Source organism: Loxodonta africana, chromosome X, assembly GCF_030014295.1.
Source record: "Loxodonta africana isolate mLoxAfr1 chromosome X, mLoxAfr1.hap2, whole genome shotgun sequence".
Lineage (NCBI taxonomy): Eukaryota > Metazoa > Chordata > Mammalia > Proboscidea > Elephantidae > Loxodonta > Loxodonta africana.
In genome coordinates, this window is record NC_087369.1 from 28,269,916 (window position 1) to 28,281,416 (window position 11,501).

The 11,501-nt window shown below is 48.5% G+C and overlaps 1 protein-coding gene across 1 annotated transcript; it reads left to right on the forward strand.

The window, feature by feature from the left end:
- Positions 1-6,474: 6,474 nt before the first annotated feature.
- LOC100655002 (melanoma-associated antigen B2-like) lies at positions 6,475-11,291 on the forward strand. The gene is made up of 3 exons (XM_023555135.2): positions 6,475-6,586; positions 8,502-8,641; positions 8,735-11,291. Exons 1-3 carry the CDS (start codon positions 6,475-6,477, stop codon positions 9,593-9,595), a joined length of 1,113 nt encoding a protein of 370 aa, XP_023410903.1. The 3' UTR covers positions 9,596-11,291.
- Positions 11,292-11,501: the final 210 nt, after the last annotated feature.

Sequence of the window (11,501 nt, forward strand, 5' to 3'; positions counted from 1 at the left end):
GGCAGATTCTTCACTTTGTTGTTGAACAGGGCTGTTAACTTTCTAAGTAGTGGAGAAGAGGTTAGGCTGGAGGGAGCACACGTATGTCTTTTTGTGTTCCTGTTATACTTGAGTAACTTGTAGATTTAGCGCGTTTTTTGTGTTTTTCAAATGTTCCTTTTAGTTGAAGCTTATTTAGATTCAGAATGTGAATTCCCCCTCATGCATTTATTGCTGTTTATCAGATTTAGGAGTAAGAGTTTTGTGTTACGTAAAACAAAACAAAAATCCTTGAATATTTTTTCGTGATCCAGAACCAGTTAAAAAGGTATCAGAGTAAGAATATCCTTGGAAATATTAAAAACATCCACAACAATTAGTTAGGATCACAAGATGTTGTTGTTGTTAGGTGCCGTCGAATCGGTTCCAACTGATAGCGACCCCACACACAACAGAACGAAGCACTGACCGGTCCTGCGCCATCCTTACAATCCTTGTTATGCTTGGGCTCATTGTTGCAGCCACTGTGTCAATCCACCTCGTTGAGGGTCTTCCTCTTTTCCGCTGACCCTGTACTCTGCCAGGCATGATGTCCTTCTCCAGGGACTGATCCCTCCTGACAACATGTCCAAAGCATATAAGACGCAGTCTCGCCACCCTTGCCTCTAAGGAGCATTCTTGCCGCACTTCTTCCAAGACAGATTTGTTCGTTCTTTTGGCAGTCCATGGTATATGCAATATTCTTCGACAACACCACAATTCAAAGGCGTCAACTCTTCCTCGGTCTTCCTTATTCATTGTACAGCTTTCACATGCATATGATGTGATTGAAAATACCATGGCTTGAGTCAGGCACACCTTAGTCTTCAGGGTGACATCTTTGCTCTTCAACACTTTAAAGAGGTCCTTTGCAGCAGATTTCCCCAATGAAACGCGTTTTTTGATTTCTTGACTGCTGCTTCCATGGCATTTGATTGTGGATCCAAGTAAAATAAAATCTTTGACAACTTCAATCTTTTCTCCATTTATCATGATGTTGCTTATTAGTCCAGTTGTGAGGATTTTTGTTCTTTATGTTGAGGTGTATTACATACTGAAGGCTGTGGTCTTTGATCTTCATTAGTAAGTCCTTCAAGTCCTCTTCACTTTCAGCAAGTGAAGTTGTGTCATCTGCATAAGACAGGTTGTTAATGAGTCTTCCTCCAATCCTGATGCCCTGTTCTTCTTCATATACTCCAGCTTCTTGTATTATTTGTTCAGCATACAGATCAAATAGGTATGCTGAAAGAATACAGCCCTGACGCACACCTTTCATGACTTTAAACCAATCAGTATCCCCTTTTTCTGTTGGAACAACTGCCTCTTGATCTATGTAAAGGTTCCCCATGAGCACAATTAAGTGTTCTGGAATTCCCATTCTTCGCAGTGTTATCCATAGTTTGTTATGATCCACACAATCAAATGCCTTTGCAAAATCAATAAAACACAGGTAAACATCCTTCTGGTATTCTCTGCTTTCGGCCAGGATCCATCTGACATCAGCAATGATATCCCTGGTTCTACATCCTCTTCTGAAACCGGCCTGAATTTCTGGCAGTTCCCTGTAAATATGCTGCTGCAGCCGTTTTTAATGATCTTCAGCAGAATTTTGCTTGCGTGTGATATTGATACTGTTGTATAATTTCTATATACAGTTGGATCATCTTTCTTGGGAATAGGCATAAATATGGATCTCTTCCAATCAGTTGGCCAAGAAGCTGTTTTCCATATTTCTTGGCATAGATGAGTGAGCACTTCCAGCGCTGCATCTGTTTGTTGAAACATCTCAATTGATATTCCATCAATTTCTGGAGCCTTGTTTTTTGCCAATGCCTTCAGAGCAGCTTGGAGACTCTGAAATTTGCTCTTGAGCATTGAGCAGTAAAGCAAAATGAAGAATTGATGAAGTAAAAGAACTGAACAGAAGATTTCAAAGGGCAGCTCGAGAAGACAAAATAAAGTATTATAATGACAAGTGCAAAGAGCTGGAGATGGAAAACCAAAAGGGAAGAACACACTTGGTGTTTCTCAAGCTGAAAGAACTGAAGAAAAAAAATCAAGCCTCGCGTTGCAATTGTAAAGGATTCCATGGGCAAAATATTAATGACGCAGGAAGCTTCAAAAGAAGATGGAAGAAACACACAGAGTCAACACCAAAAAGAATTAGTTGATATTCAACAATTTCAAGAGGTGGCATGTGATCAGGAACCGATGGTACTGAAGGAAGAACTCCAAGCTGCTCTGAAGGCATTGGCAAAAAACAAGGATCACAAGATAGAGGTGGAAAACATAAAAGTTCGCCAAGTCTTGGTTTCCCTTATTCCATTTGGTAGAAGTAAAACATACGCATTCCTGGATTTGTTTAGCTTATACAAGGATGTGGGAGAAAATAAATCCTGATAATTTGACCTCTTCTTCCCTGGCTCTTATTTTGCCCAAACAGTAATTGAGCATCTGTTCTTTGGAAGGCTTCATGCCAGTACTGGGGCCCTATAGGCAAAGGCATCAAAGTCCCTGTGCATATATTTTAGCGTCTAGGAGCAGCTAAGAAATAAGGAGGAGGTTGAGATACTGTCCAAGACCTCAGGACTAGTAGAAAAGGAGTCAGCACTTCAGGGATCCCTGTAGTGTAAATGCCCTGAGGGAGGGCAGTTTGGGGAATCGGGAAACTTTGATCTCTCAGTGGGGGTGGGGGGAATTTTCAATTAGGAAGCATAGGGTAGGGAAGGGTTGGGGGGTGAGAAGAGCAACTGGGGTGAGGTTGGGGGGAGGGAGTCCAGATCAGCCTGTGGGAGGGGTGAGCAGGGCAAGACTCTCCCATGATGTGCCTAAGCCTGGCAAGGCTGAGCCTGGAATGGAAACCAGCTCTTCACAGTGACTCTGGGATTGGGGGTAAAGCAGAGAGAAATCTCCACTGGGAGCAGGACTGGCAGGTGTCCTGTGCTGTTGTCCCAGCGCACTTGGACACATCCACTGACTAGGTGTGTTATGCATACCATGTCCATGGAGTTCCTGAGAAATAGGGCACTCCTCCCTTGGTGTCAGGAAGCCACTGATAATAGCCTTTTGCTTTGGGGTGGGGGAGCCAAAGGGCATGCCATTGAGGGGACAGTAGAATGAGGTTGTCTTGAGTGTCATTTGGCAAACTCCGAGTGAAGACGACTTTTGGCCGTGGTGATGTGAATGAAAATTGCGGTGACATACATGGAAGGGCAGCTGGGAGGGGAAATTGTTGGTCCTTGACAGCACTTCTAGGAGCTTTGTGTTGCATTAAACTGGGACAGTCTACACACACCCACATCAAAGAACATACTCCGTAATAGGGACTGAACTTACGCACCATGCCCCTCAAACACAGGTGCTATAAATCCTTACCCAGTAACTATGTTTATAATGCCATTTGGGAAAGTGTATTGTTTTGTTAAAGAGACTGGATTGTAAGGTGTGTCTTGAGTCAACCCAGAAGCTGCTCCAAGGGAGAAAGATGTGGTGGACAGCTTCTGTAAAGATTTACAGCCTTAGAAACGCTATGGGGCAGTTCTACTCTGTTCTATTGCATTCCTATGAGTCGGAATATTCTGGACAGCGGTGGTTTCTTTGCCAGGGGGTGTTGATTGACCAAGCGAGTAATCACAAGTGGGGAAAGATAGGTGCCACACCACATGAGATCTCCAAGGAAACAAGAAACAGAAGCTGAAGAAAGACAAGGACCTTCCCCCACGGTAATCAAAGAGGTAAAGCTTTCCCCTACAGTCAGGACCCTGAATTCAGATTTCTAGGCTCCTAAACTGTGAGAAAACAAATTTCTATTTGTGAAAGCCATCCACTTGTGGTATTTCTGTTATGACAGCACTAGATAAGTATGAGACTCTCTAATGAGTGATAAAACGCTTTGGCCTTGACTACTAACATATATGTTCGTAGTGCAAACTCATCCAGTGGTACCGCAGAAGAAAGACCTGGCAATCTGTTTCTTTAAAGTTTATAGCCAAGGAAACCCTATAGGGCAGTTCCACAGGGTGTTGCATTTAGCTGGAATTGATTCAAGGGCAAGGAGTCAGTGTAAAATATTACTTCATTTCTCTGCTCAAACAGCATTTTTTCTGATTTTGTTTTCTTTGTCCTAGAGTGCTGCATATTCTGACACATCGTGGAGTAAACAAAACCAAAAATCCTCAAGAGGAGGGTGGTATAGTAGAGTGTGAAAATGATCGTAGTAACGAGTGCCATTCTTTAAACGCCCGACATGTGCCGTCAGTTTGCCAGGTGCTTCACGTGCCTTGCACGCAATGCACCTGCCCTAGAAGACAGGGCTTATCAATCCCCCTGCACAGAAGAAGAACCCGAAGCTCAGAGAGTTTGTAATGTGTTTGCAAGTCTAGTATATGACCGAGCTAGATTAGGCCCCTGGTCTGAATCCGTCTGGAGCCTAGCTTCTTCCACTCCTCCCAGCCAGAGGCTTACCGTGTGTCTCTTAATTCACTGTTCTTCTCTCCACTACAAAATGTTTCTCAGGTCAGAAAATGAATAACTTGTGCCCAGAGCGTTGAGTCGGACTGTAGAGCCAGAGCTATGTCAACACTAAAATAAGTGAGAGGTATGAATAAGGAAAAGATAAGAAAATATTCAGTGACAATGTAATCACTGACAAACGCAAGGCCAGACAACCTGAAAAGATCTGGGGCTCATAAAATCATCCCGAAGAGCCCCTGCCTGAAGAAAGGAGATCTAGTAGAGCCAAGGGTACCTGCACCTCCAGGTGTGGCTGAAGGAGAGAAGGATGAGGTCAGCCTGTTTTCCTGACAGCCCACCGCCTGTGTTGGGCTTCCTATCTTTGGCTGCATCTTCCCCACCTCGTGCCACTTCTCACCCAGGGACAGAGACCCAATCTCTGCAATAGCAAAATTGCTCAAGTTTGCAAGGATGTGGCATTTCTCAGGAAGACCTTAACCAAAGAGGAGCCCAGAAGAAGACCCCAGTGAATGAAAAGAGAGAGGAAAAACACACCAGAATTTAGGGATTATACAAAGAACTGCAGGGCTTGCTCTCAGCCCTACAGAGCCCCAGGTAGTGCCCTCTCTTATTCTTGAGGTTTCTCAGGGACCTAAGAGGTTGGCTGAAGGACACTCTCCAAGTCAGAAAAGCAAGGTTACTCAGCCTCCGAGAGATATCTAAGTGATGAAGCTGAATGAAGATGATGGGCGGCCCCTCCAGAAGAGTGACATCCCCTAGTGTCCTGGCCTTACAGTTGGCCCTGAGAGAGCTTGAACAGTCCTGACTGGATATGACTCATCCTGACATCCAAATCAGAGGTCCCAGGTCAGTGAAGACCTTGATATGAAGGGAGCAGCCTGCGATTCAGCAGGGAGTAGAATTTCAGGACTGGTCGGGTTCAAGATGAAGACTGTGAATGAGGAAGGAGGGAACCACCCTCCCCAGACAGAGGAGGCCACACAAAATACCCCCTGCTGTCAGTACTGGGAGGCCCAGGGCAGAGTTGTCAGGATGAGGGGTCCCCTCGATTCTGCCTTGAGGGTATCAGGACTTGTGTGCATACCCCAGCTCCACAGAGGGAGGAGACTCAGGCCCTCAACGGAGGCAAGGTGAGGACCCTGAGTGTTATGAGTGGGAACCCCATCAACAGAAGGAGTAGAAGAGAGCATTGCCTCTGTTCTCAGTCCTGGGAAGCCTCTGGGAGAGTCCTCTGACAGAGGTGCCCATCGATTCTTCTTAAGTGGTCTCAGGGCGGGAGGGTCCGGTCTAAAGGGGCGGCCCCAGATCTGCAGAGGGAGGAGTCTTGTCCCGACCTGGAGTTAGGTGTGGACCCTGAGTGTTTATGGGGCGACCTGCCGCCTAAAAAGGATCTGCCAGGCGCAGCGAAACAGCCTGCAATCCTGTGAGGCCCCAGGAAAGTGTATGGTGCGGCACACCCTGACCTGTGCCTCTAGGGTCTCTGCGCGGTGAGAATCCTGTTCTGAGCCTGCGAGTCAGGTCTCCATACGCGGGACTCCCAGGCTCTGATAGGTATCAAGGTGAGGACCCTGCGTGGGCACCAAGGGAACACTCACTCCAGAGCACTGGAGTCCCAAGGATCCTGTCCTTGCTGTCGGCCCTCGGAGACCCCCCTACCCCTGTAGGAGGGTCTTGATCCTTGCATGCCCTTGGTACAGCCTTGTACGGATGTGACATGTCCTGGCTTCCACGTAGGAAGCTCTAGGAAGGTGCAGCTTCTGGTTTGGGGGGCTGTGAGCTCTCCTCAGCAGAGGAGGGGGGAGTCTCCGAACTGATCCGGACTCAAGGTGAAGACCCTGAATGTGCACGGTTGTGCCAATTAACCCGAGAAAAGCGGGGTCCTATGAGCGCCGCCCCTGCTGTTGGCGCTCCGAGACACCCCGCTAAGGGCCTTGGCCCTCGGAGGCCCTCCTATATACCCTTGGCCGAATGTGTGGGGCGGGCATGCGCCGACTTCCATCCAGGAAGTGCCGGGAAGGCGAGGCCTCTGGTCTAACCGGGTTGAGACTTTCATCATCGGAGGAGGGTGGAGTCTCGGGACTGGTCAGGAGTCCAGGTGAGGACCCTGGATGTGGACTAATGGGATGGGTGGTCCCGATCCCAGAACAGAGGAGATCCCACAAAGCCCCTCCCCTACCGCCAGCCTCAAGGCCACCAGGCTGACTTCGGCCTGTAAAGTCTCAGGATGAGAGGGCCTTGGTTCAAGGAAGCACCCCAGTTCTGAAGAGCGGGGAGACCTAGACCGTAACCGTAGGTGAGGCTAGGACCTTAGCGGTAATGAAGAGGCTTTCCCTTAAAAGAGGGGCCGCCCACAGCCCAACCTTGCTTTCCAATCTGGGAGCCCCCGGGCAGGGGAACCGGATGTGAAGCACTGCCACTTCCTTCTAGGGAGGTGAGGGCCTTATTCTGAGTCACAAATCCCATCCCTGCTTTGGGACGTACTCAAGTGAGTGGAGGGAGGAATCCCAAGTCCTACAAGGGGGCAAGTTCAGAAGGCTGAGGAATGAAGGGGTTACCAAATTGAGAACTCTGGGGTCAGGTAACCCCCGTCGCCCTGGCCAGCCCTAGTATTCCCGAAACAGCCTACAAAGGATACGGGTCCCTCTGACTTTCAACTCTTGAGTTCTGAGGGATGTGGCCTCATGACAGCGGAGGGTGAGACTGAAGGGAATGGTGCAGACTGAAAGAAAGATACGATTGAGGTACTGGGACCACTCAACCCAACATCAGGAGGGCTGCAGTAAGCGCTGCTAATGCCATTAGTCTTGGAAACCCATGACAAATTTGGCCAGTTCAGGGGACTCTGGACTTCTGCCTGGAGTGTCTGAGGGAGATGAGCACCTTTGTTTAAGCCCTAATTCAAGAGATGGAGGAATCCCAGAAACTGGTGGGTGTCAAGGTGAACATCGTTTAGAAGGCACTAGGGAATTAACCACTCTTCTCCCCTCCTCCAAAGGAAGGAGGATGCAGAAAAGCCTCCACTGCTATTGGCCAGGGGAGCCACGGTCAGAGGTGTCAGGCTGAGGTGCCCCCTTATGTGTTCCTTGGGCTAGGTGGTCTTAGGGACATGAAGCCCTTAGACTAAAGGGGAGCCTTTTTCAGCAGAGGAAAACCTGGTGGTGTAGTGGTTAAGTTCTACAGCTCATAACCGGAGTATTGGCAATTCAGATGCACCATTTGCTTCTTGGAAACTCTATGGGGCGATTCTACTCTGTCCTATAGGGTTGCTGTGAGTCGGAAGCGACTCGACGGCAACGGGTACCAGCCGGGTGTTCAGCAGAGGCAGGAGACATGGTCTCTAATAGGAGTCAAGTTGAGGATACTGAGTTCTGATGAGGTGACTCCTCCCAGAAGAAAGGAAGCCCCATAGAGCCCCAACAGTGCGTTCAGACCTGGAGGACCTAGGTCTGGTGACCTAGTGAGTTTCACTCACTAACTCCCAGGGCATCTCAGGGAGGTGAGGGACCTGGTAAAAGGGGGCAGCCATGGTGAGGACGCCGGTAGAGGACTGAGGCCTCCAAGGAGCCCCAGACAGAACGGGCCCAAGTGTGCTGTCATCACTGAGACACCCCGCCAGGAGTGGTGGCTCAGCTGCTCCTTCAGTTCCTGCTTGTGGATCCCAAAGGGATTTGAAGTGTCAAATTCAGAGTAGTAGATGGAAGGTGCTCTGGCCCTGTGGGCAGTTGATATCATGGCCCTAGGAGTGAAATTAGAAGAACTCCCAATAACCCAGAGTACAGAGAGTTCCTAGTGTCACCCCCTGCTGTCAACTCAGTAAGCCCCAAGCAGGGCTGACAATCTACAACCTAATTCATCCTCTAATTTCCTCCACAGGGTCCTGACCAGGACAATAGGAGCCTTGTGAGGTTATAGAACAGTGTCCTCAAGAATCCTGCAGACTGAAAGCCAAGATGGCATCTGTCAGCTACAGGGGTGCACACCCTTTCAGCCTCCCTCCTCCTGTGGGCCAGCATCACCTGCCCCCCTTCTACACTCCTGCCTATTTTCCTTGAGCAGAGACATCATGCCTCATGGTCACAAGAGTAAGCTCCGCTACCGCGAGAAACGTCGCCAGGCCCAAGGTGACACCGGCAGTGTCAAGAGTGCTCAGGCCAGTGCAGCAGAGGAGTAAGGGTCCCCCTCCTCTTCCACTCCTCCTTTCGGGGGGCCTACCCAAAGCTCCCATGATGCTTGCACTCCCCAGGGGTCTCAGAGGGCCCCATCCACCAGCACTGGTGGGGCAGGTTCGTCGGGCTCAAGAGCTCCTAGAGGGGCCGAGGGCCAAGATGAGGGAGGTCCAAGTTCCTCTTCTGCCCGAGCACCCAATGAGAGGTCACATAGAGAGGTAACCAGGAGGGTGATCATCTTGTCACAGTTCCTGCTGTCCAAGTATGAAGTGCAAGAGTGCCTTACCAAGGGAAAAATGATGAAGATCATCAACAAAGGGTACAAGGAGCACTTCCCTGAGATCCTGAGGAGAGCCTCTGAGTACGTCCAGCTGGCCTTTGGCCTTGACGTGAAGGAAGTTGATTCCAAAGGTCAGTCCTATACCATTGTCAGCAAATTGGAGATTACCGAAGAAGAGAATCTGAGTGGTGGCAGGGGGTTTCCCAAGAAGGGGCTCCTGATGCCTCTCCTGGCCATGATCTACACGAATGGAAACCGTGCCAGCGAGGAGGAGATGTGGGAATTCCTGAATATGGTGGGGATGTACGATGGCAAGACGCACTTCCTCTTTGGGGAGCCCCGGAAGCTCATCACCAAAGATTTGGTGCAGGAAAAGTACCTGGAGTACCGGCAGGTGCCCAACAGTGATCCTCCACGCTACCAATTCCTGTGGGGTCCCAGAGCCCAAGCCGAAGCCATCAAGACAAAAGTCCTGGAGTTTTTGGCCAAGGACAAGAATACGTTTTCCAGTGTCTTCCAAGCCCTGTATGGAGAAAGTTGGGGAGATGAGGAAGAGAGAGCTGCAGGCAGAGAATGGGCTGGGGCTGGTCCTCATGCCAGGGCCAGGGCTAGTGTCAGGGTGAGTCCAGCAGGCCGTCCCATCCGTGGTGAAGTCTGATGCAGATTCTTCACTTTGTTGTTGAAAATGGTTGTTAACCTTCTAAGTAGTGGAGGCCAGCATGGGGCTGGAGGGAGCACATGTATGTCTTCTTGGATTCCTGTTATACTGGAGTAACTTGTAGATTAAGCTTTTTTTTTTTTTTTTTGTATTTTTTGAATGTAGTTCCTTTTAATTGAAGGTTTATTAAGATTCAGAAGCTCAATTCAACCTCATGCATTCATTGCTATTGTATTGCTTGATTTAGGAGTAAGTGTTTTGTATTGTGTAAAACAAATTGAAAATCCTTGAATCTATTTTGATGAATCCAGAACTAGTTAACGTGGTATCAGAATAGGGATGTTCTTTGAAACATTAAAGACATCTGCAACAATTAGTTGGGATCACAAGATAGAGGTGGATAAACATAAAGTTTGGTCAAGTCTTGGTTTCCTCTATTCCATTCAGTCAAAGTGAAACGTACATGTGCCTGGATTTGTTTGGCTCATTCAAGGCTGTTGTAGAAAATAAATCCTGATGATTTGATCTCTTGTTCCCTGGCTCTTATTTTCCCCGAACAATAATTGTGCATCTGCCCTTTGGAAGGCTTCATGCTAGAACTGGGGCCCTTTAGGCAAAGGTGTCGAAGCCCGTGTGTATAGATTTTAGAGTCTCATAGCAGCTCTGATAGAAGGAGGAGTTTGAGATACATTCCAGGACCTCAGGACTAGCAGAAAAGGAGTGAGCACTTCAGGGTTCCCTCTAGTGTAAATGCCCTGAGGGAGGGCAATTTGGGGCCTTGGGAGACTTTGATCTCTCAGTGTGGATTGGGGGAATTTTAAGTTAGGAAGCATAGGGTAGGGAAAGTTACGGGGTGAGAAGAGCAGGTAGGGGTGAGGCTGCGGGGAAGGAGTTGAGATAAGCCTGTGGGAGGCGTGAGCAGGGCAAGACTCTCCCATGATGTGTCTGAGCCCGGAGAGGCTGAGCCTGGAATGGAAACCAGCTCTTCACAGTGACTCTGGGATTGGGGGTAAAGGAGAGAGAAATCCCCACTTGGGGCAAGACTGGTAGGTATTCTGCGCTTTTCTCCTCCGTGCACTTGATCACACACATGGACTAGGTATGTTACGCACAGCGTGTCCATGGAGTTCCTGAGAAATAGGGCACTCCTCCCTTGGTGTCAGGAAGCCACTGGGAGTAGCCTTTTGCACTGGGCTCGGGGAGCCAGAGGCCATGACGTTGAATGGGCGGTAGAATGAGGTTGTCTTGAGTGTCATTTGGCAAACTCCATGTGAAGACTAGACTTTTGGCCGTGGTAATGTGAATGAAAATTGGGGTGACATACTCTGAAGGGCTTCTGGGAGGGGAAATTGTTGGTCCTTAACAGCACTTCTAGCTGCTTTGTTTTGCATTGAACTGGGACAGTCTACCCACATCCACATGAAGGAATATACTCCCTACTATGTATTGAATTTCACCACCATGCCCCCTAAAAACAGGTCTTGTAAATCCTAACCCTATACATGTAGTTACAGTGCCATTTGGGAATGTGTGTTTTTATGTCAAAGAGATGGCATTGTAAGGTGTGTCTTTTTGAGTCAACCCACCAGCTGCTCCAAGGGAGAAACATGTAGTTGTCAGCTTCTGTAAAGATTTACAGCCTTGGAAATCCTATGGGGCAGTTGTACTCTGTCCTGTTGCATCCCTGTGAGTCAGAATCTTCTGGACAGGAGTGTTTTTTTTTCCCGGGGCGGGGGGTATCTTAAGTCCAATCTCTTTTGAGGTATAAAGGAGGTGATTCAGCAAGCAAGTAATCACAAGTGGGGAATGATAGTTGCCATGCCACATGAGATCTCCAAGGAAAGACAAAACAGAAGCTCAAGAATGACAAGGACCTTCCCCCACAGCAAAAAAAAGAGTTAAAGCT